General features: G+C 40.1%; 1 protein-coding gene across 6 annotated transcripts in view; it reads left to right on the top strand.

Moving 5' to 3' along the window:
• trpm3 (transient receptor potential cation channel, subfamily M, member 3) overlaps positions 1 to 25765 on the top strand; it is a 161150-nt gene that overhangs the window by 38437 nt on the left and 96948 nt on the right. For all 6 annotated transcript variants that reach the window (XM_061767304.1, XM_061767299.1, XM_061767301.1 and 3 more), the window contains exon 2: positions 22144 to 22223. In XM_061767304.1, coding sequence (XP_061623288.1) covers positions 22144 to 22223 — 80 coding nt within the window. The remainder of the gene's footprint in view (positions 1 to 22143; positions 22224 to 25765) is intronic.

Here is a 25765-nt window from a genome sequence, read left to right as displayed (position 1 = left end):
AATGGTTTGAACTTTAAAGTAAAATACATTGGTACTTGTACTACACTTTGAAAATCACCACTGTAACACATTTAAAACAATCTCAGTTCACCAAAGTAAGGCTTGAATGATTCAAATGAATGTAAGCCCAAAAAAAGAGTAAAATCATAGCAAATATGAATAAAATATGACACCTCAGTGAGGTGGAATTCAGTGAAAATGAAAACTTAAATTAAAAATGAATCCACCCATCAATTTTCTATACTGCGGATCCTTATCAAGGCTGCGGGCCAACTGGAGCTCATCAGAGCTGATTTCGCGGCAGGGTATACCCTGGACTGATCACCAGCCAGTCTCAGGGCACACATAAACAAGCAACTATTCACAGTCACATTCACACTGATGCCTAATTTAGTATTTAATAAACCTAAAATGCTTGTTTTTTTAACGCGGGACAAAACCCATACAAGCACGGGGAGAAAATAATAATGATACATCTGATTTATATAGCGCCTTCCATGACACCCAAAGATGCTTTATTTAAACAAATAATAATAAATGCGCACACACAGGAAGGCCGTAGTCCACGGAACTGTGAGTCTAACCACTCGTTTTGATTCCTAAAATGAATCCTAATGACATAATTTGTGCTGATGCTCAAGGTGGATAGCCGTTGAAACAAATTTTTGGAATTCTTTGACTTTTGTGGAGGTCTACGTTTGATAATTGTGTGTAATTGTAATTCTGTACTTAATTTGCATTGTTTGGTGAACTGAGATTTGCAATGGCAGATCCTTTGATATTAAACGATGAATGCAACAAGACTGATTTATTGATTGAAATAAGAGTACCTGTTTCTGAGCCGAGCCATTGTTAGTGTAGTGATTGTAATAGCTACCTTTGATACAGCTGACGTGGGATCAATTTCCACTAAATCCTTTAGTTACAACCGCCCTCTGATTGACTATCGACCAGTTCAGCGTGCAGGCTGCCTTTTGCCCAAAGTCAACTGGGATAGGCTCCAGCCTCTGTTGTGACCCTGAAGAGAAAATGGGAGAATTCTGGGCCTTGGTGGAGGTGTGATTTCTACTGAGTGCTGGCCTGCTCAGAATCAAAATCAGAACGAGAATACATACAGCCTGAAGTGAGAGAAGTTACGTGGAAAGTATTGAGTAGGCGAGAACTTATTACAGTAGGTGGGTTGACAATGAAAGGACACAAAAACAAGAGACGGGATGCACAAGAGGGTTTTATGCATTTGGATTGTGGAAGTAAGTTGTGAGAGTTTGTCAAGGTGAGTGGTCCTATGGAACTATTGAGCTCAGTTTACATACGGTTAATCCCATTGACATTTAGCGCAGAATTAAAGTATGTGCGTACCTAATAGTTAAAGCTCAAGTCATGTACTCTGGAAATCATGTTGTGAAATTAGCCTGCTTTTCGATCCAGACGAGAATGCAAAGGGAGTGGCAAGAAAGCGTGGCAGTGATGAGAGAGAGTGTCTTTTTATGCATGATTGGGGGCTGTACTGATTCTTCTTGTGGCTCATTATGTATTTAATGGTGCTGTCCTCAGTACATTTCCTCTGGCAAAGTACTCACTTGACACCATTGCTCTTGCCAGTCACTTGCATTCCAATACTTTAAAAATCCCTGACATAGAATGGTTGATACAAACAAATGTTTGCTTTTGCCTGAAGTAAAGACAATTGAAAATGCTCTCATTTCAGAAGGCAACCGACGTTTGGAATACATGAGTAACAAAAGTGAACATACAGTATGCTGTTCCATAAATATTTTGATATATAGTGGAACCTCTGAGGTTGAATGCAATCGATTCTAGGACGCTAAAATAGAAATAGTCTGTTCAATAATCCGTGTTAAACTGGAATTGTTTTACATGGGTAGCAGCAATACAAGTTACTCCATTAACATAACATTAAGAATAGATTACCATGATCATTAAAAGTTAATAGGAAGCTCCATTCTCAATTATTTTCCGTATGCTACAGCTGGATTGAAACTCCCCCCAGTGTATGACATGATGAAGTTTTCAAACGGAATTATTCCCTAGCCCAACTTTAATGTTAGCAGAAAGCTCTTTTTAAACCCAAAATATTTATGCTACTTTGTGTTGGAAAAGGGAAAATTGAGCTGCAGATTTTGCCAAGTGCATGTGTGAAGAGGAGACTTGACTCCCGCCAGGTAAAGCAAAGTACACATCCATCCATCCATCAATTTTTTGTACCGCTTATCCTCACTAGGGTCGCAGGCGTGCTGGTGCCTATCCCACCTGTCTTCGGCGGAGTGTGTTTATGGGGTCCGCCCTTTACTCGTCACCAGCCAATCGCAGGGCACATATAAACAAACAACCATTCACACTCACATTCACACCTTTGGGCAATTTAAAGTCTTCAATCAACCTACCACACACTTTTTGGGATGTGGGAGGAAACCGGACTGCCCGGAGAATACCCACGCAGCCACAGGGAGAACACGCAAACTCCACACAGGCGAGGCCGGGATTTGAACCCCAGTCCTCATAACTGTGAGGCAGATGTGCTAACCAGTTGACCCACCCTGCTGCCCGCAAAGTACACGTATCAAGCTTAATTTGAGCATTTTTCCTCTCTTCCGGTCAAATACCTGAATGTCAAGCGTCTTTAAAAGATTATCTACCAATCTGCTCAAGAATATGGTCTCTGGTTGACTATCGACAATGTTGAACCTGTTGAATATGCCCTTTTGAATTACAGTAATATGTAAGAGCAAAACGGCCACGGAACATAACATGAATAAAAAGTGGTGTTTCCAACCAAAATTAACCTTTGTAGCTGAAAATGGAAACCAAAATCCTGTATACAGTACTGTACATTGCACTCCAGGCAAAAACATTTTTGGCAAGGAAAATTAGCCTGGCTAAAACATCAGTTTGTCGATGGAGATATTGCTATGTGTTTGGTGTGCTGTTTTGGTCATCGTGAGTACACTACAAAGAGCATTCAACAGCTGCAGGTCATTCAGAATCCTGCAGCTCGGGTTCTGACCAGAACAAAGAGGTTCATAACATATTACTCCAATTCTAAAGTCTTTATGCTGGCTCCCAGTCAGCTTTAGAATAGATTTTATAGTTCTTCTACTGGTGTATAAATCACTAAATGCTTTAGATCCTGAATACATGAAAAAAATGCTAATGGAATATAAATCCAGTAGGGCTCTGAGAGTGACAGACTTAGGTCAAATAGTGAAGTACAGAGTCCAAAGCAAACATTTAGCTAACAAATCAGCATTTAGCTATTGTGCTGCACACAAATGGAATAAGTTTCCAGCAGAAGTGACGAAGTGTGAATGTTTTTAGGTCCAGTTTAAAAACTCTTTCCTCATGCTTTTTAGAGCATTTCCACTTTTAAATATTTCTTGCACTGAATGCTGTTTTAATTGTATTTTTATTTTTCTCTTTGTTTTAAATGTTTATACGCTGTTTTTCCCCCTTTGTCTTAAAATGCTTTTATTCATGTTAAGCACATTGAGTTACCGTGTGTATGAAATGCTATATAAATAAATTTGCTTTGCTTTGATACAAAATATTATAGCAGGAAACACACTGATCTTTTTCCGTATCTCGTGTGGGCTCTCTCCATTATCAAAATCAGTTGAGATGTTTAAAATCATTGTTGGTTCCGTACTTAAAACGGGATTTGAACAGTTCGTCTCCTTGCAATGTTGCCGTGGTTAAGTCGAATTGCATCTTCTGTCTGCAGCATCACTTGGATTCCACCTCATGGATTAATCATATGGCGGCACGGTGGCCGACTGGTTAGAGCGTCAGCCTCACAGTTCTGAGGACCCGGGTTCAATCCCCGGACCCACCTGTGTGGAGTTTGCATGTTCTCCCCGTGCCTGCGTGGGTTTTCTCCGGGCACTCCGGTTTCCTCCCACATCCCAAAAACATGCATTAATTGGAGACTCTAAATTGCCCGTAGGCATGACTGTGAGAGCGAATGGTTGTTTGTTCCTATGTGCTCTGCGATTGGCTGGCAACCAGTTCAGGGTGTACCCCGCCTCCTGCCCGATGACAGCTGGGATAGGCTCCAGCACGCCCGCGACCCAAGTGAGGAGAAGCGGCTCAGAAAATGGATGGATGGATGGATTAATCATATTAATCTTATTCTCAATGTGTTTGTTAATATTGATGATGAAGTCAAACCCAATCGAGCAATTATGTAACTGATTACATAAAATCGCAGCCATTACGTTGAACAATTGTACGGTTGTATTCAGACTAATAGCAGTGTGTTTAAAAAATAATGAGTAAAGCACAAAGTCCTTGAAAAATGCTTGAATTTTGCTTTACTGGGACTCAAAAATATTACCATTCAACTATATTGCATGGACGAGTCACTGATGGTGTAGTGGTACACTCGCCTGACTTTGGTGCAGGCAGCGTGGGTTCAGTTCCCACTCAGTGACGGTGTGAATGTGAGTGCGAATGGTTGTCCGTGTCTATATGTGCCCTGCGACTGACTGGCGACCAGTTCAGGGTGTAGTCCGCCTTTCGCCCGAAGTCAGCTGGGAGAGGCTCCAGCGTCCCGTGACCCTAACCAGGATAAGCGGTGTTGAAAATGGATGGATGGATATATTGCATGGAAAAGCTTTTTTAGGAATTTGAGCTTCACTCTTTTTTATTTTTTATTTTTTTTTTTATTTTTATTTTTTTTAATAAAAACTGCTGTTATTCTGAATGTGATTGTATGGAGGGCATCATTATGTAATAATTCCATAGTGGATCTTAGAGTGCATTGCCCTGCGATTGGCTGGCAACCAGTTCAGGGTGTACCCTGCCTCCTGACCGATGATAGCTGGGATAGGCTCCAGCAAGCCCGTGACACTTGTGAGGATAGAGCAGTACAGAAAATGGATGGATTGCATTATTATCATGTTTGGCTGGGATATGTATGAGAGGGCTAAAATATTAAAAATGAAGCATTTCTACATGTTTGCATACTATATTCCCAAAAATCACCTGCCCACGACCCACTATCACCCACAACCCAAACTTTCTGTGCACATGCAAGCTGTCCAACAGAACAGTCACATGAACAGAAATTACACTAACATTGGTGGTGAAGGATGTAGAGTGAGAAAAACGGGACAGAGGATGGTTTGAAAGCTGCAGTCAATGCATCATTTTCAGACACAAAGTTGATGAAGTCATGGATTTACTGAGTGGAAATGCGTAAGCGCTATCACTAGTGTCATGCTCAGCACTTTACATAATATCTCGCGTCTCAACTGACCACTTTTAATGTTCGCATTTAATTAGTAGCCCATAGGAGCCGAACACCCATCACATCGACATGCAAAAATGGGCTCTTTCTCGCTCGCTCTCTCACTCTGTCACACACGCACGGTACGCACGCACACACAGTTTACATGTATAATGAATCATTGTAGGATTAATGAACTCTGTTTGCAGTGCAATTAGAATTCCATCTTTGGTGTAGAGGCAGTTGCAGTAAAACTGGCGCAGTGTCTGTGTCGTTCAGTCACCTCATTTTGGTGTCAAATTGGGCTCATTTTATTTTCATGTATTATGAGCCTAATTAACATGATGCCATATTGTCTTGCTTGATGGCATTCATGGGTCTCTGAAATGCTTGATAACAGATTCCCTATTAGTAGGGAATTGGGATAGTTGGATTTGAGTATGAAATGCAATTCTATTGTCATGGAAAAGTCTTTGTTGCTTGAATGATACAGTATTCTGTGGAAGTGTTAGTGAATTCTCTCCCAAATTGTTATCTGCTGAGAAAAGAAATACACTCAATGTCAAACAAGGATGGGCTAACATGATTCATTGTACTAGCACAACTGAAAGTCAATTTGGGAATATAGGAAGGTTATACTTAGCTTTCAGGACAGATTGTGGCTCTCTTGACATGTTACATTAGCTCCAATGTAATGACAACTATTCTTGTCATCGCTGAGGGGATCATAACTTTAATTTATTATTTATTTATTTATTTATTTATTTTACGACTTGAGCTCTGACCTGAGCTGGTGAAAGAATTACACACACACTGTTGTTTGAGTTTGTGGACATGCCAAAGACAAGACAGGCACAACAGAATCTGTTTATCTCTGGCATTGTTTCAGATCATTTTTGACCGCATTGCTTCTCAGGATCCTTCGACAGCTTTCCTCTAAAAGATGCGACAAATCATTTTAATGAGACTTGTTGTCCCCCTCCCATTTCCTCATCTACCTGGGAGACCGGGTTTTATGATGAGTTACATGACAGGCTTGGCTGGGAGTGTGCTCAAAGGCAGAGCGCAGATTAATTGGTTCACTTCCTCACACTAAAATAAAAAAATGTAAAAATGAACCTGCACTTCACCCAATGTATTCTACACAGTGTTTGTAAACCGGCTTATCAGGGCTTTGTGGGATTATGTACTTTAAAGAATAACATTCAGAGTTGCCAAACTAGAAATACAGCGCAACCACCAGAGTGGACCACAAACCATTCTGGGACACAGGTCAACTATTTCAGCGTCACTAACATGAAACCTTTATTAACTGTACAGGCTCAACTATTTTTATCTAACATTTTAACATTAACTGTCATACAAGTGTCAGAATCAATTAACTGCTTTTTAATGAGACTAAAATGAAACTAAAATAGCAGTCACTCTGACACGAGCGAAGAAGGGAAGCTTGCTAAAGGCAGCTGCCTTCATGCAGTACATTTTAAAAAATATTCTCAGCTGTCCTATAAGTGTAGAAACATGTACATCTATCCATCCATTTTCTGTACCGCTTATCCTCACTAGGGTCACGGGCGTGCTGGAGCCTATCCCAGCTATCTTCAGGCGAGAGGCGGGGTACACCCTGAACTGATCTCCAGCCAATCGCAGGGCACATAAACAAACAACCATTCACACTCACATTTAAACCTACGGGTAGTTTAGAGTCTTCAATCAACCTACCACGCATGTTTTTGGGATGTGGGAGGAAACCGGAGTGCCCGGAGAAAACCCACGCAGGCACGAGGAGAACATGCAAACTCCACACAGGCGAGGCCGGGATTTGAACCCCGATCCTCAGAACTGTGAGGCAGATGTGCTAACCAGTCGCTCACTGTGCTGCCAGAAACAAGTACAGTAAAACTTAAATGATGTACTCAACATTTCAAGGTGGACATGGTGGAAAATTACTGGGTATGCCTTAAAATGTAACGCTTCCTTGTGCTCACTAGCTCCAGCTGCTAATAACCTATCTATGATCCCATCTCAATGAACGCTGTAGAATAGAAGCATCAATCAAAGCTTGCGCTCAGATGCCTATCTCGGCTCTAACTTCCTCCTCATGAGGGGGACTCAGGTGTAAAATTGACTAGATTGTGGTAACCGCTATCTGTTCCCACTCGTGTGAGCTCTCGCAATATGAGGCAATACTATGCAACAATTTGGTAACTTGCATAACAGGCTATGCATAATAAAATTCCAGGGTTAATTCCCTCGCTGTCACAGCAATTGCACACAGATTCAAACATGGTGCTTTACATCTATTTGAAGCTGCTTTTGTATTTAACAAACTCATCTTTATTAGTCACAGCTTCTTTTTAAAGCCATTCTCTGCATCTTTGGGTAGTCCAATTTGAGCATAAGTACTAATTTAATAGACTTGTTCCAAACACACATATTTTGGAGACATCTTTACTGTCTATATACAGGGTGTCCCAAAAATCACTATACACTTCCTTTTCTTCAATTTCGTTTCAGGTATCATTCGGACAGACGTGAGGTCATCAGTATTTGACAGTTTAGGCTTTGCTATTTATCTGATCATTATGACTACGAGGCTACATGCAGATGATTATGATGCTCTTAAACCTGAAGTCGGTACACTTTGTTTCTCGGCGAAGCATCCGTTGAATCTAGCTTTTGTGGATGCTGAGTTCAGTTGAAGCCCTCCGGATACGCTTTCACTGGCTTTGCGCGAATGCCTGCTCTAGAGGTTTGGTGTTTTTTTTTTCATCAGTGGCGCTAGTAGCAGGCCTTCCGCTGCTTGGTTTGTCAAAAAAAAAAAAAATAATTGCCAGGGATAGTGTAAATTGTACTACGTGTTGGAAGAGTTTGTTTGCCATAAAACTTCTCAAACTGATGCAGAATTGTAGTCGGGGACGGAAAACCTTCTTGCCAGGCTGCAATTTTACAACGCTGTTCTAAGGTTAATTGGCTAGCTATAGCAAGGGAAAGATATGCTCACAAAAACTGCATGGCTAAACTATCAAATGCTTGATGGCCTTACGTCAGTTCGAATGATACCTGAAACAAAATCAACCAAAGGAAGTGTATAGTGACTTTTGAGGGGTGGGTTAGAGTTAGGATGTTGTCTAACCCCAAAAGCAAACAACAGTACAGACAATGCATATTGATGTACACAAGGCAGAGATGGACTCCTTGACTATTGTTTCTCAAACAGCAGTTCACAGAGGTATACTTGTTTTTATCCAGTCAATTGACCCAATTAAGGTAAGACGGAGAGGTAGTCCCTTAAACAAAGTTACACTTCATTAAGTTTCAAAGCAGAGTTCTTAGAAAGCTGTTTCACAACCACAAACAGTGACTACTTTTTTAATAGGTTTTTCATAGAGGCTGATGACAGGAATGTTGAGCATATTATTGTGTGGTTATGATGATATTGAATGTGACACAGCTGTGTTCTCTTACACGGTCACTTTTATGTCAGATCAGTTCATTGGTAGCCCATCCTGTCTGTCCCTATACCTTTTTTATATGTTTCTCACCAGAATTTCATAGTGCAAGTACAGATCTGTTTGTACAGTCCTGTTGCATTCCATTCCACAAACAGGGTGGATATTATGTGCTAAAGCATGTTTTCTTTTATTTTTCCACTATTTAAAAGCTGTTTAAGTGATATCAGAATTATCTTTATTTGCCAAGTATGTCCAAAAAATACACAAGGAATTTGCCTCAGGTAGTTGGAGCCGCTCTAGTACGACAACAGACAACAGTCAATTGACAGAGAACACTTTTGAGACATAAAGACATTGACAAAAACAGTCACTGAGTAATAAAGGGTTGCTAGTTATCTGGTAATGCCGGTACACATTTTTACAAATTTATTTATTTATTTTTTTTAAACAATTGTGCAAAAAGATACAAAGTCCTCTAGCACTTAGAGCAATTTGAATGACTAATATAGCAATAGTCCAGTGCAATGACCATTGTGCAAAGGGTGCTGAGACTTAAAGGAATGTATGCAGTTTAAAGTGACCAGTAGTGCGATAATCTGGGACAATGTTGATTGTGCAACTGTTGCAGATACTCCTCAATTGGTGTGCAAGTGGTGCAGATGCTACTCTGGCATGAGTGGCCAGCATTGGTCAACAACAGATATGCAAATAGTGCAGCGTGGCATTATTTATGAAACTAAGAGTTTTAAGGAAGCCAGGAACACATCATTTTTGCACTTTTTGTTTAAAAACATAATAAATTCTCATGAAAATGGCCGATCTATTCTGTAGTTTGCAGGCTCAAGCAAAGTTATACAGTCAGAGAGATCATATAATTTAGCACTTGCATCACAAATCTGTCTCATGCATCTCTTTTTTTTTTTTTTTAACATTTTTACTTGTCACTCAAGAGTCGTACTGCTTTTAATGTGATTCTGTTTACTTTATGTAACCCTACATATTCTTTTCTCAAGTGCAGTACTTCTCTCAACACCCCTCGGTAATGCTTTTTTTGGGAATAGGTGTGTGTAAAAATAGCCACAAAAACCAAATTAATATGCAAAACGCACAAATTTAATCCTCGTTAAACTGAGGTCTCCCGCTGAGGTTCTACCCGATCTTGTGTGATGTCATGTATGACATCATTCACACCTTTAGATTAAGTGTTTTACAAAAGCAAGACAAATGCAAAACCCAACTCTGAAGTTGATTCTAATTTTATAGGCATGTTTCCAAGAACATTTGAGTCAAATTTTATTGTATCTTTTTAACTGCTTATACATGCAGGCAGGACTGCCAAGCTTCCGTATAAAATCTCAACAAGCCCAACTACTGTATTTCCAGTTGTCGCCGTCTCTTTAGCATCCTATTAGATTTTACTAAATGATGTCTGCTAGTTATGCTATGCTACCAAATGAAAATGAAAAAGTTCAAATTTAAGCAAACAAGTTGCACCACTGCTGAGCATTGCTGTGTACCTTTGTGCCAGCATCGGTATACCATTAGCACTCTCCAGCAAGGTAACCTCAACAAATTTAAACTGAGTGCTAACTATGCCAGAGGGTAGCTAACAGAAAAAAAGTTTCTACAGAATTAAAAACCACTTCTCTGATATCCAACATGTTAACACAGTCTTAAAAAAGCAGTCTCAAATGTCAGCCATACTTTCTACCGTCGGGGAAAAATAAAAACAGGCAAATTTTCCCCGTATCACCATTACTTCTTCCAGAGAAAAACATGGCCCTGACAAACATAGAGCTCCGCAAAATTGAAAGGACAATTACAATTGTATTGTTCTGTACCTAGAGTTGTCCCTATTTGCATCTTATTCTGTCCATGCTTACTCCAAATTTAGGCCTTTTAAATTGTTGCATAAGCCTGTTCACAGTCATAGTCAGTCAGGCAGAGAATGCCAGTGAAGTTCATTCCTTCCTCACTGAGTTCTCTAAGAAATAAGCATTACAGAATTACAAGAAGTGTGAAACTAAGAAGAAAATGAGACTGAATAACATAAAAAAGACCAACCGTCCATCATTAGTATCAATCATTTCAGGGAAACACTGTGGATTAAATGTTTTAACCTTTTATTTAGCGTAATCATTATCGTTTAATGAAAACAAATGCAAAGTGTCATTAGAGCTGGCTGCCTTGCCTGGATTTTCAAATATCAACTGACATTTACAATCATTTTTAACGGACAGAAGAACAGATGAAATGTCGCACCGATCAATCTCCCTATTTACTCTGTTTACATACAAAGTCAAGTAATGAGGGCCAGAGCACCACCATGCAAAAGCCATGTTTGAATCACTTTTCATTAATATCCTTATGCCTTTTTACGGCCCATAAAATGCCTGAAAAGTCACCTATTTTCTGCAAGCATGTGTATCCTGATGAAAATGTGACTCCCCAAACCTCCAAAACTCACTTAGTAGGGCCTCCCCAAAGGTTAGGAAAAAGTAGCACGCAATCTAGTCACTGATGGTGTCGTAGTACACTCGCCTGACTTTGGTGGGGGCAGCGTGGGTTCAGTTCCCACTCAGTGACGGTGTGAATGTGAGGGTGAATGGTTGTCTGTGTCTATATGTGCCCTGCGACTGACTGGCGACCAGTTTAGGGTGTAGTCTGCCTTTCGCCTGAAGTCAGCTGGGATAGGCTCCAGCGCCCCGTGACCCGAACCAGGATAAGCAGTGTTGAAAATGAAATGAAATAGCACGCAATCCCAGTTTCGTCAATCATCAAGAAATCCAGTGGGTATGTTTATCATAACAGGAACTGTGAAAATGTCTTAAGGACCCATGCCCAAAATTGAACAGGAAGTCGGCCATTTTGGTATGAAGCAGCCATTTTGGGCAGATTCCAGGGCTCACATTTTGACAAATTCTTAACAGGGAATTCACTTCAAGGAGCCCCAATCAGAAGCAGGTATCCTATATGCCTTACTTGGAATGTTCTCGGCAGGACATGCCCACTACAACATGATTGGCTCCTACATTGCGGTTAAGGTTGGTGGGATTCATATGAACACTGTCACACTTACTGTAAGTCACATGCTTCTTTTCCTGTCTGGAAGCAGGAGGGCGTGTTCTACCGGAATACAGCAACACATCACATTTTAGCGGCACGTGTCCTGCGGCCAGTAATATTGGAGTGGGGCGTGTCCTGCCTACAACACTCCTTTTCTGATAACGCATCCTAGACAGTTTGGTGACACTAAATTGTGAAGATTTTTTTGCCATCTAATGTGGGCATAGCATGGCATCTGAGTTTGATGTTCATTTTGAGGATTTGCCATGAAAAAGGGGGGCCTGTTCCTAGCTGCATGAGAGTTTTAATTGCATTTTTTACTTTATTAAGTCCAACAAGTATGGAAAAACGCATCATTTCTTTTGCATTTTTGAAATTTTCAAGTTAGTAACTATCGATTCATTGCCTTATAGTTATCTATCCATTATTACATATAAACTACAAAACACATATAGTATCCATATCACTGATAGAGTAAGGATAAGGCAAGATCCCATCAAATTTTTGTACAAAACCTGATTTGCTGTTTGTTTGCTTTGCCGCTTGCATTGGGGCCAAATGTCGCAGTGACCCAGCGTATACAGCAGATGGCGCTATGTAGTTGGCAGGAGGTGAAAAGCTTGTTTTGTGTGGAAGCTGGCATGATGTGCATTCCCACCACCTACAGGACTAGAGTGGAACTGTATTGCTCGGCACGTCAGGTAGTCTGACCGACATGTCCTGTTGCAATGCTGAGATTAGCTAGAGAAGGGATCTGTCATGGAATATCCATCCATCCATCCATCCATTTTCTGAGCCGCTCATCCTCACAAGGGTCGCGGGAGTGCTGGAGCCTATCCCAGCTATCTTCGGGCAGGAGGCGGGGTACACCCTGAACTGGTTTCCAGCCAATCGCAGGGCACATACAAATAAACAACCATCCGCACTCACATTCACACCTACGGGCAATTTAGAGTTGTCAATTAACCTACCATGCATGTTTTTGGGATGTGGGAGGAAGCCGGAATGCCCGGAGAAAACCCACGCAGGCATGGGGAGAACATGCAAACTCCACACAAGCGGGGCCGGGGATTGAAGTAATACATGTGCTGCTTTTATTTTGACGTGCCTGTGTGCAATGACTTGTCTTTAGTGTTGCCAACTTAGAGATAATGTCACTCTTTTTAGTGACTTTTCAGACCATTCTCGCAGCTATTTAAAAAAACAAAAACAAAGATGGATTTTTTTTGTGAATGGTGATAAAATAGTGACTTAATGTTAATATGTATAGATATGACATTTGAATGTGACTGATGATAATTTTTTTAACAATTTGTATTTTTATTTCCTAATCATAACATATACCATTGGTACTCAAGTAGCAGCTTATTAAAATAATACAATTTATTGCTGTAAAATAAAAGGCATTCATTTTAAATTGATCACAATTGAGGTTAGCATGTTGGTGTGGCCCTCGACAACTGTTTCAATTTTTCACATGGCCTCTTAAAAAAAAATATTTTCCCATCCGTAAAATAAAATGACATTTTGCGCTCGTGTACTTCCACCCATGTGGATCCACTCTCTATTTCTTCATTTGTCTAAGTGGGGCCGTGTATCCTATAATATGACTGAGTTCGGAGACGGGTAGTTTGAGGGTGAAGGGTATTAAACAAATCTAGAAAAAAATATGATTTAATTCAATAGTTGTAGCACGGTTCAGTTGTCTTTATGAATTTTGGTGAGCTACTGTGAGATTTGCTGGAGTTTTTATTTGTGAGTGTTTGTCCATCTCCTCCAGTTTTTCCCAACATCACTTATGCATCTGATTACAACAGAATTGATTATGCATCATCCATTAAACAACAAAAGAAAGCAACAATGACTGTGCCATGAAAACAAGAAGATCACAGTGCAGCTCTGCTAGTTAATTTTTGAAATGAACCATCTGCCTTGCACTCTTGACCCAAGAAGAAGTGTCATCCTTCTAATATTGATGGCGGGGGAGGAGTTGTCACAGTCAGTCGATGATGCTCTGTGGTACAGAAGAGTCTATGTCAGCTTTTTTTTCACAACCTGCTGGATGTCTCTTATTTTTTAACTCCCTATTCCACATACACACTCCTAATCCCTATGGGCTGTAGTGCAGAGGGTGCATAAGAGGCAATTTCACAGCACTTGGCCCGAACCTCTTCATACGCACACACACACACACACACGGATATCACAAGGCTGATTCAAAACAAATCGCTTTGTCAAACAGGTGATGATCAAACTCTCTACCTCTCTTCTCTCCATCCTCCATTCTCTACATATTACCGCTTCTATTGCTACACCTGAAGTGGAGCCACCCCTAGCCCTCTGACCCTGTGTATGACCCTCCCCAATCCCTGACCACCTCCTGCATCAGAAGCAGAACGGCCACGCCAGTGTTGATTAGCTTCTGCTTGGCCAGATGCTCAGCTCGGCTTAACTGAGGCCTGTGGGAAAGAGAGCTGCTTATTCTGTCCCTGGGAGATGGGTCCGCCACGACAGCCGCTAAAACAAGCAAGCGTCTCATTTACACGCGTATATTCAATTCAGCCGTTCATCTGCATGCATACACAGCAAACACCCATTTACTGTATGTAGACCTGCAATTTGCATTTGTATGCTGTGTTGCATTATAATGTGACACACCATGTTCATGTACATTCTCAGAATTGTGTCTGCACTGTTAAGGGTATAGTATTTCCATGTATGAGTATCAACATGTCGCTCATGTAACTAAGTGAGGTATCCAAAACTTTAGACACAGTTCTCATTGTGATGCAGTCCAGTTCTACACCTCTGCAAGCTAAAACCAACATAATAAACAAATTGTTAAATTAGCATTTCTCTGATGGTGTCAATCAAAACAGAACATTATCACCAATTGTTTAGTATGGCTTTTGTCATGGATCTGGTATTTTGCAAGTGGTCATAATAATTTTGAGGCTGGTCGGTCTATTTCTAATACAGTGGGTATAAAAAGTCTACTCACATCTGTTCAAAGGCCATTTTTTTGTGATATAACAAAATTAGACCAAAATAAATCATTTAAAAACGTTTTCCACCATTAATGTGACCTAAAACAACAAACAAAAATCCTAATAGAACATCAGAATTTTATTTGGGTATAATCAGAGGCACTTTAAATGGTGTGCTGACACTCATTTAAATGAGTCTGAATGTGATTTAGAGGTTTTAAATTATTTATCTTAGTTTTGTAAAAACTATTCAGGTGTAATTATTATACCAGACTGCCATAAATTGTTTTATTTCTTGAATAAAACATGTCTGTGAGCTCTTATGTTATGACCGTCATCACTCACTCAAGGGTAGATCTCCATCACATTCTCTTTCATCCTTTTTCTGGACACTACCCACTTGTGTTTGTCCACTCTAAAAAGGTTTTGTCCAACCTAAGTCACAGCTTACATCAGACTGTTTTGTTTAGTTTATCTTTAATCTCCACTATAAACTTCAGCTTCACAGATCCAATGTCTGGTGTGCAGACACGGTTCGGTAGCGATGTCCCCAGGCACATATGGTGGTATCGGGTAAAAGTAAGAACACTGAAATGAAAGTAATTATTGCCATCCTGTGGAACATACTGAATTTCCCTGAAGGAATAAATTAGGCATCTATTTAAGCTGCAGCGATTATTTATGTGTATGACACACGTCAATTACTTGACACACACCATCTGTTAGAGAAGAGCACACTTTTTGATGCAATCTGTCTTTTTTATATATATTCAACTACAACTAGAGCTAGTGCACAGATAAAAACTACAACAGTCTCTTTTCAGTGTTCTTTGCGTTTAACCTTCTGATTTGCATTCTATAAGACTCTAAATTGTCCATAGATGTGAATGTGATTGTGAATAGTTGTTTGTCTATATGTAACCTGCGATTGGCTGGTGACCATCCCAGGGTCTACCTTGGCCAAAGTCAGCTGAGATACTGTAGGCTCCGGATCACGCCGACCCTAATGACGACAAGTGCTTTAGAAAATGGATGCATGGCAAGTGCTCTACAAATAGAGTTCAGTGGCGTTATTGTGTCTGTATAACATAGCATTTAGTCTAGCTTCCTCTGGACCAAACCACATGAGGAATGTTGATGGGTCACATTCACTTGTAAGTGTGTGTTTCATTTTTGTTCCAGTACACATGCAAGCAGGCTTGTAGTCTGCGTCGAAACATATGTGTATGTAAGTGCCAGTTGCTCATGCATGTCTACTAAACTCTCTCTGGTTGTCCAGAGGTCAGTGAATTCCACTTTGGTTGCACAAGCACAAGTTCCCTTTGCCATGGTTAAATGCAGTGACCTCAACCTTAATGCCAGCCGTAAATACAGGTCATGGAACATGGTCAGGATTTAAATGTCATCGTCGGTTGCTGTTTACCTAATGCATTGACATCCCTGGACTGGATATCTCTTAAAGGTCGCTGGGTATATCTCCAACTGATAGGGCTGCATGAGACGTCTGCAGTTGTGTCCAGAATAATAGTTCTGTAGTGTGTTTAAAAAAGAAAGTATAGCTCAAACTAACTTTATTTTTTCATAGAAACAAATGCATTGACATGTTATTCTTTTCCTCAAAATTAATAAAATGTAATATTTGGCTGTTAGAAAAAAAATAGCACAGTTTGCATTTTACTTTAATAAGTTTTACTGTATACTGCAGACTCACAAATGTTAGATTTTGTTTTCCTGTGATTTGCTAAACTAATATTTATTTATATAACTACACTATCTGAACTGCTTCACATTTTTGTTGCATGCAATCAAACAACTTCTGGTAACTGAACTGCTATTCCAGCCCAGGTTTATCAGACTTCACTGAACAATAACATAGTTGATACATTTTTCGTGATGTTTTGATTTGGAATCGAATGTGCATTGTTTCTAATGCATTTATGGAAATTAAAGCTACCCTTAGGATTTGGGACTTTACTCACACTGGTATTTTTCTGAGCACAATTGCATACTGCATGCTTCTCACAAGGGATAAAGCACTGAGAGGGACATGCCAGGATCTGAGTGTGATAGTGATGGCTGGTGAAATGGCCTCGATGGATGAATTATAAGCTTGAGAGTGGTTCATATCAGTTCAGTTCCGTAAGTGTAGGTTTGAGAGCAATGGAAAAAATAACCAGTGTCTGTTATCATTCTAGCTAGATTTACATTTTTTTTTTTCATTTTTCTTATTTACAGCTGGATTTACACGGAAATGTGCTGGAACTGGGTCACTTTTTGCATTTTAGCCAATAAGAAGCTTGAAGAAGGTCAAATCAGGAAAAGGCATAATACATAACAACGACCGGTTGAGGACAGGGGAAACTGGTGAATAGACACGAAAGCTAAAAGAGTTATTCTAAATTATCACACTTGACTAGAATGGTAAGAAAATACTGAACAAAACAATACATAAAACAAGTTCCCGGGTGGTGATTAATGACGGTTGCACAACAATAAAACAGAAGGGTCATACCCAATAAAGTGTGTCATAAGATCACTAAGTTCTTAATTTGTTAGATTTAGACCACTATTCATTGTGAAGAAGCAAAATCAATTTATTTTCAAACATAAGTCAAGACATTTAATTTTACAATTTGCAGAAATTTATTGCGGTCAAGCTCACGTTCATGGTGAAAACAACTAACATATGTTTATCCTAATGTCGCTTGTCCAATAATGCTGTTCACTTCCCCTCAGGTTCATAATACTACTATTTACTATCCAATACAAGAGCTGCATCTAAAACTAAAAGCCTCATTCTTTGTAAAGCCTACTTTCGCGCTCATAGCACACAGCTACGTTAATATGCATCCTTAACATGTTTGAGAGACAGACTTTAACGAATTTGAGCCATGACATACTGAGCCAGTTGTGGTGTTTGGAGCTCGGGGTGGGGAGGAGACTGATCAGTTTGGCAGCGGTTAAAGGCTGGCTCAGTGTGCACCTTCAGCACCATGAACACACACACACACTAATACTCTCATAATAACTTCTAGCAAGAATCAGAATATTACCTGCTGTCTGGTTTATAAGGGGAAGCCCACAAGAATGCAGCCCGGCACAAAATTCAGGTGAGTCGTTAAAACGGCACCTAAAATGTGCTTATTCAGAAAAAGATTGACTTGCTTTGAGCAAAATCTAGCTTTTTGGTTGATGATTGTGTATTCAGCCCATTATTTCCATGATGCACCTGAGGATGAGGAATTTTCAGTAACATTTCAAGTAATGACATGCGCGTTTCTGTCCAAATGTTTTCTTTTGAGGCCTGCATTATTTCACTAATGACAAATAAGCTTTATCGTTCCTTTTATTATACCTTCAGGTATAGGTTCTAACTCTGCCTTGCCTAGATAGATTTATTTGATTGATTGATTGATTGATTGATTTATTGTATGGTGATCAAGACAGTACAGAAAAGAGTTGAGGGATAATAGCGTTTCCCTCCCAAGGTGGAATTGAAAAGCCACATGGCATGATGGAAGGAGAATTTACTCAGCCTGTCAGTGGAGCATGGCAGTGACAGCAGCCTATCACTGAACATGCTCATCTGCCTGGAGATGGTGTGCAGAGGACACTGTGGATTGTCCATGATGGACAGAAGCTGGTTCGGCGTTCTCTTTTTTGCCACAGATATCAAGCTGTACAGCTCTGTGCCCATGACAGAGCCAGCCATCCTCCTCAGTTTATTCAGTCGAGAAGCATCCCTTTCTTGACGCTGTCACCACAGCACACAACTGCTTACATGAGGCCACTCGCCACACCACAGACTAGTAGAACATCTGCAGCATCTTTTTGCAGATGTTAAAGGAAGCCAGTCTTCTGAAGTGCAGGTGGCTCTGTCCTTTCTGCACAAGTGTGTGATTGAGTTTTTGACATGCATGATTTCCTTTTGCGGGTCACATAAAATGTTGAGTTTTTTGCAATCTCAATGGAAGCAGTGATCTTCTTTCATCGTAATGTTGTTTAATTTTGACTTTGATTTTGTCAATGCCACCTCTAAAGTGGTTTAGTTTGCTGGTGGAGGAATCCTTAGTTTTATCCATCCATCCATTTTCTGTACCGCTTATCCCCACTATGGTCACGGGCATGCTGGAGCCTATCCCAGCTACCTTCGGGCGAGAGGCGGGGTACACCCTGAACTGGTCGCCAGCCCATCGCAGTCCTTAGTTTCAGCATATTGTAATAACAACTGGGGTGCTTGGTGTTGTTGTGGCCTGGTTAGCCAAGTATGGTCACACGGTCCTCCCTAACCCCTCTATATCCCCCCCAAGAGTGATACGCCACCCCAGGTCCAAGTTTGGCGTTAGGGTAAGTGTGCTGACAGGTTTGGTCCTGTCCAGTTTGTGGCGGGTTTGTGGTGGGTTTAGTGGTGCTGTGGTGTGACAGGGTTAGTCAGACGGATGCGGCGTGTGTTGTTGTAGCGGCGGCGGTGGCGGTCAGAGGTTTGTACAAGTAAGTCTCAGCGCTGCTGGCTGGGAGATGAGCCAGCTCCTCTCTCCCAGAATGAAAAGCAGGCAGGACCTTTTTGTTGCTTATGATTTGGGTGTTTGCTTCCTCCTGCTTGTCCTATATGGACATTTAATCCTAATCGCTCGCAACACAATTATAGTGATACAGTACAGTCCACTTCTGTAAATGATAAAATAAAATCAATCATGTAAGTCTTGAGCGTTACCAAATTTATATGGAATCATGGAACATTTGCCTAATCAGACAACAAACATGTATTTTTAGTAAATTTACAGTACTGTGCAAAAGTGGGGAAGTAACACTAAATACTGTATTTGCCACTTTTCTTTCCATTGTAGTGTGTCTTTTTGTATTCTAGTATAGAGACTGAGAATAATTATCTGGTCATTGTTCCCTGATTGCCAAATACCTTTCCAATGGTTGCCAACGCATACACTCAGTTTACAAGTTCCGATGATTACGACTTGACCCGACTTTTAGTGTAAGTCAGTACACTATCGCTAATGTACACTAAAGCAGTCACAAAGCCATAACTACAGTAAATGATTGTATGAAAAATACAGTTAAATGAAAAACAGTAAGTATGGCGGTAACTGCGTGCCTTCTTGTGCCAACATATTCCTGCGCTACTGCGCAAACTACTGCACAAACTACTGGATTACCCACCCTTTTGTAACCTCTAAATGTCATATGTTGGGACTGTCCTGAACCAAGGACTCCCTGTATATAAAAGTAAATTATTTGAAGACATCCAGTAGCCATAAAAAAGTCTACACACCCATGTTCAAATGTTTTTGTAATTTAAAAAAATTAGACTAATCATTATAAAAGGTTAATCATTTTATACTTTTCTCCCCCATGAATGTGACCTTTAACCGGTACAACGCAATTGAAAAAAAGTGTCTTGAATCTTTTCAGCACATAAAAACAACAATAAAACCCAAGTTTAAACTTTTTCGCTAACTCCCAAAGTTACCGTGTGTTTGGCACAAAGTCTGCACTGCTCATCACCAAAAGCACACCATGCCTGCAGCAAAGTATGGCGGTGGCAGCATTGTGCTTTGGGACTGATTTTCTTCAGCTGGAACGGGCCCTTAGTCAAGGTGAAGAGAATTATGAACAGTTCCAAATACCAGTCAGTGTTTGCACTAAACCTCCAGGCTTCTGCTAGAAAGAAAGAAAGTAAAAAAAAGGACAAGAAATTCCCTTTTAACATGAATTGAATGCGACTGGTTAAATGTGAACACATCCACATCTCACTATAAGAGGTTGTGCGCTGATGTGCAGTCACATTATTTCAGTTTATTTTTTCTTACTCTTTCAAAAAGACAATTTATTTTCCAGTTGAGTTATGCTGGCGATGGCTCATATTAATTGTGGAGCAAAGTTTTGAAATGATTTATCTTGGTCTAATTTTTTTATATCACAAAAGCCTGTCATTGAACAGGGTTGTGTAGACTTTTTCTATCAACGGTATAGTTAATGTTTTCCCCTCTAAATATGCACACTAACATATTGGAAACTGCGCTCAATATGAAATAGTACAGTTCAACACCACTGCTAACTGCATCCACAATATTAAACATGTTTAATTGGTAAATGTCTGTTAACATGATGAAGTGGTGTTGTTGCAAAGTATTCCTTTCCAATCTCATATGTTGTTCGTGTATTCAGTTCGCAAACAGCTATGATCAGTTTAAAACCCCCTCCTTGGCCAATTATAAAGCCACATTGTTTTTGTACTTTTACTTACAGTATATCTAAAGTCACAAATCCCACTCGACACCGTTAATGAAAAAAAGTCAGTTGAAGTAAAAAGCTTAGCTCACTGTGCTTTTCTTTTCTTATGTGGTATGATGGCTCTCTTGGATGCTTAATAGCATCTTCTTTTCTCACATGGATACTTATAATTTATTTATCGAGAATTCATGCATGTATTTTGGGATTATCTAAACAGATGGTATATCAGCTCTAATCTTGTGCCGCAGGCCTTCAATGTAGAGCCACTGTGCAAGTGTGCAGCAGGATAATTGGCGTGTGTTACTGTCACTCAGACCTGCAGAAAGCACGACTCACACAGGCAAAATTCCACTGTGACTGCAAAATGCTGCCGACTTATTTGTATGTTGTCGGCACACAGATCTACACCGACTAGCCAGGTTAAGGCTACTTGCATATTAATGATATGCAACACAAAAGCTGTATCTAATATTCTGCTTTTACAGTTTACATTGACACTGTCAGAGGTGTATTCCTGAAACAATGTGATAATTGTTGTAGCCCTCTCATGTAACTAATTCAGGTAACCAAAATGTTACACACAACTCTCATTATGATGCGGTACAGTCATACACTGCTGAAAATTTCTTTCATATGTGGAATGATGGCTCCCTTGCATGCATAAAATATCATTCAGCAGACACACACACTTAGTTGGCTGCACATCACTTACTCTAGCAATGTAACATGGACTGACATCATTTACTGCCTCAGGGCATTTAACATCCGCTCTTTTCTCTCTCTCCCAGCACCTCCTCTCAGCCAGTTTGGACTCAAGTGTTTAAATTATGTGTGAGGGACTCAATTGAATGTGGACTTTTTTCAGTTTGCTGTAATCCCTGTTTCTAAATCATGTTTAGAGTTGTGTTTCTCAAGAACAATATGTGTGTAGCCAAATTGCTTGTTTTAGAAGACAACATGCATTTTTATGTACTGAATGCTCTGAATGATGCCCTGCTGAATTATGGGCTATTAATTACAAAAAAAGTCATATTTACAACTGTGGATACTGAAATCTCATTTTCAGGTGAACGATTTTCTTTTTCATGTTTTTGACACCCACTGGCCCATTAATGTTGATGTTCTGTTTTTCTGTCTATAGGCACAGAAATCATGGATAGAGAGAGCATTCAGCAAGAGAGAATGTGTTCATATCATCGTGAGCGCCAAAGACCCCCATAGGTAAGGAACACTCGGTGGAAAAAAAATATATTTTTATGTTTAAAATCCTGCAACAACCTTATGTGAGGACATTACATTTGGACTATCTCAGAATGTTTTAAAAAAAGAGCATAGTAATAGTGGGAAAAGTAGTCGCTTCTTGCATAATCTTAATGACATCATGATTATTATTTTCTGTACCACAACATTTGAAATGATGACCATTTGAGTATGTGGAGGTCATCACAAATTTAAAATGCAACCCTAATATGAGTTAAGAGGCCTTCATCTCTTACAATAAGATTTTGTTGATGGGTGTTCCAGCTGTAATTTCTCTTCCTTTCTCTCAACGCACACAGTGGTGTAGGCAGTGTGAAGTGGTAATGATAATGAAAACTGAAGTAGGGAAAAGTTGTCCCCCCGCCCCCCAGTTGTGTTGCCAACAGTTGTTGTTTTACACAACCCCAGCTCTCTTGTAGGAAAGACTGGGGCCAGCTCACAGGTCACTCACAGGGATGTGATTCTACACTATACATGCTCCGCCTCCTTTGACAAGGTTAATTCACAACTGAACCAAAGGCTAGGATGTGCTTACATGAGTCAAGCTATCATCTCCATAAGATATGTGTATTCGCTGAATGCGCCTTTAAGAGCTGGACACCTTCCAAGGCCTCACTACCACCCCTCTTCCAACTACAATGAAGCAGTAGTACACACAATATATGACTAATGTCCATGCGCTGGCCAAGAAAAAGTCAAATGTAGTGAGCAGGCCACTGCTCAAACGACGTAGCCATGTTAGCCTGACCAACACTGTTGAAGAATAACATGCTCCTGAAGGCACCCATGTGCTCCAGCAGAGTGTGAAGGCACCGCTGTTATCTGGAGAAAATAAGTTGTCAGATGACCAACCCTTGTGTAAATAAAGAGGTGATCACTCAGACCGAAAGGATAGATGGTTGGCTCGATGTAGCCCGTTATCATCACCCACCAATATGCGGGAGGAGGTTACTGATAAGATCTCTCCGCTCTTGGCTCTCACCAGCCCAGACTCTGGACGAACCAGTGAGCTCAGTCACGCCCCCACAACTTTCCGACCCTGCAGCACTGTCCCAGATTTAGATTGGAGAGAGTTGGGCCTTCTGCTGGCCACTTGACAGGAGAAACAAGACCAGGTCCAAGACCAGACAGAGACTGACTGACTACAGGCATCAGGGGCAAATACAAATTTTATGTCTACTTCCCACAAATAGAGTTTCTGATATGTGAATGATGACGTTTCAGTACTTGAGAGTATTGTATAAGCCCTCACATTGGAACATGATAAAGATTTAAAGGTTTCCACCAAGCGGCACAGTTCTATTCTGTGCCGCTTGTTGGAATTTCAGATTACAGTTTGTGCTAGCGTCAAGGGGGGAAAGGTGGTATGTGAATACTATATTCCCAATATTTTGGGGTGTCCCAAAAGTTACTATATACTTCCTTCTTTCTATTTCAGTTCGGGTATCATTGCTCAAGCCATCAGCATTTGACAGCTCAGGCTTCACATTTTTTGTAAGCGTGTCATTCTCCCTTTCCCATGGCTTGCCAATTTACAATGGGAACGCACTGAAAAATTGCCACCTGTACCCAAATACAGTTCAGTGCCAATTTGAGAAACTTTACCCATAACGACTTCGGGTTGTTGATCTTTACAATCTTCCGGATGAAGCCTTTGAACAACCTGAAGTCAATACCAGTATACCTTATCACTCCCTGAATTGAGGTTTTGTAGATGCTGGGTTTCAGTGCAGCCCTCCAGATTAACTTTGCCTCGCTTTGCTCGAAGGCCTGCTGTAGTAGTTTGGTGTTTTCATCAGTGGTTGTAGTAGTAGTAGTAGTTTTCTTCTAATTCAATTTATGTCTTATAAAATGGAAGAAGACTGACATTTTCCCCCCTGGCCAGTCAGTGGACAACAGCCTCTATAAGTGTATCAAAGCCTCCCATTGTAACCATCATGCCAACAAAAAGGGTACTGCAATGTCCCTTTTCAACAGAGATGCAATCAATTGCATACTGTACTGAATTGAACCAAAGCATACTGCTTTCTGGAAATGGGACCTAAGATTTACAATTTAGGATTGTAGAGACTCAAGCTCAGTCACTACTTGAAAACGACTGTTGTCACAAATTTAATCATCCAACCAATTAATAACAGAAACATTACATGTATATCACAGCCTTTTCCACAATAAAACATAAGTAAACAGAAAACAGATGAATTTAAAAAACAATATAAATCAAATAAAAATATAACTTAAAAGGAAATTCAAAATGAAAATATGTATGAAGAAAAAAAAACAACACTAAGTCAGTAATTCTCCACTCGTGGTACGTTGGATCATAGATTCCAGCATCGTCAGAGATAGATATGTTAAATGGGCATCCAATGTCGCTTGTTGTCTTTTATTTTAAAAACTAAGAGAGAAATTGTTTCTTACAATCAAATAATTGTGCTCCTCCTCTGTTCCTTAATAATGTTGCTCTAAAGTATCATGTAATAATTTGTAATTATGTTTAAAAAAAAAAAGAGACACACATTTATCTATTGTCTAATTTTGAAGACTTTAATGTACATGGTTTGACATCTATAAAAGATGGTCATGACTTAATGACCAAAAATGTAGGTGTTAAGGTGAGTGCAATTAACCCCTGTTCTAAATTATCAGTAAAAAAGATAACATAAAAGAAAGTAGTAGACGAGGCCAGGCACAATCAAACTTTACAAGATGAGGATTTAAAAAAAATACAAAAAGTTGAGTAGCCTGCTGGATGAGCAAGGCCGGTGGTGACTTGTGCGAGGTCAGGATAGACACCTCTATGCTTTGTGGAGCCAAGGATCTGACGCTCTTGGCTGTTCACATCAGCAGCCTCCATCAAATGTTCTGACTTCAAAAGGACAGCGAGGACCTGGCCTGAGGACACGACTTGTACGGCGGTGCAGATGCGTGAGAAGAAACTCTGACAATGGACCTCAGTCTAACAGCACTAATTATTGTAATTTTTCCAAAAGTCTCTTTAAATAAGGTGGAGATGGGAAAGGTTGAAATTAACCAGTTAGTTTTGCTTTTAATCACCGATCGCCTTATTCGTTCCTCAGAACAAACACATAAAAAAACGCTTTGTAAAGGTTAGCGCCACATTTGTTGTTTGTTTCCGTTTCAGTTCATCAACAATTATTCATTAATTTCCAAAATAATCCACATACTGTAAGTGAGGGAAGTGTACTGCAAATCCATTTTATGCATTCCTCTCATTATGCTGAACTGGCTGCTGTGATACAATTCATATGATTATAACAGCTGTCATCGCTCTGACGAGAAATCTGAAAAGGCAAGATTTTAATTTCTCTACTACCAGTCTTGATGCAAATAAGCTAGCTATGTTACACTTTGTCGGGATAAAGGATTATCATAGAATGATGTAGAAGCAATTCTTGAAAGATCGCATCTCTTTCAAGGAAAAAAACAAAACGCTTGTGGTTCAGGAGGCAAAGCCAAAACATAGACGATGGAAATATGAA

This window comes from Phyllopteryx taeniolatus, chromosome 3, assembly GCF_024500385.1.
Source record: "Phyllopteryx taeniolatus isolate TA_2022b chromosome 3, UOR_Ptae_1.2, whole genome shotgun sequence".
Lineage (NCBI taxonomy): Eukaryota > Metazoa > Chordata > Actinopteri > Syngnathiformes > Syngnathidae > Phyllopteryx > Phyllopteryx taeniolatus.
This window is presented reverse-complemented; position numbering and strand designations above follow the sequence as displayed.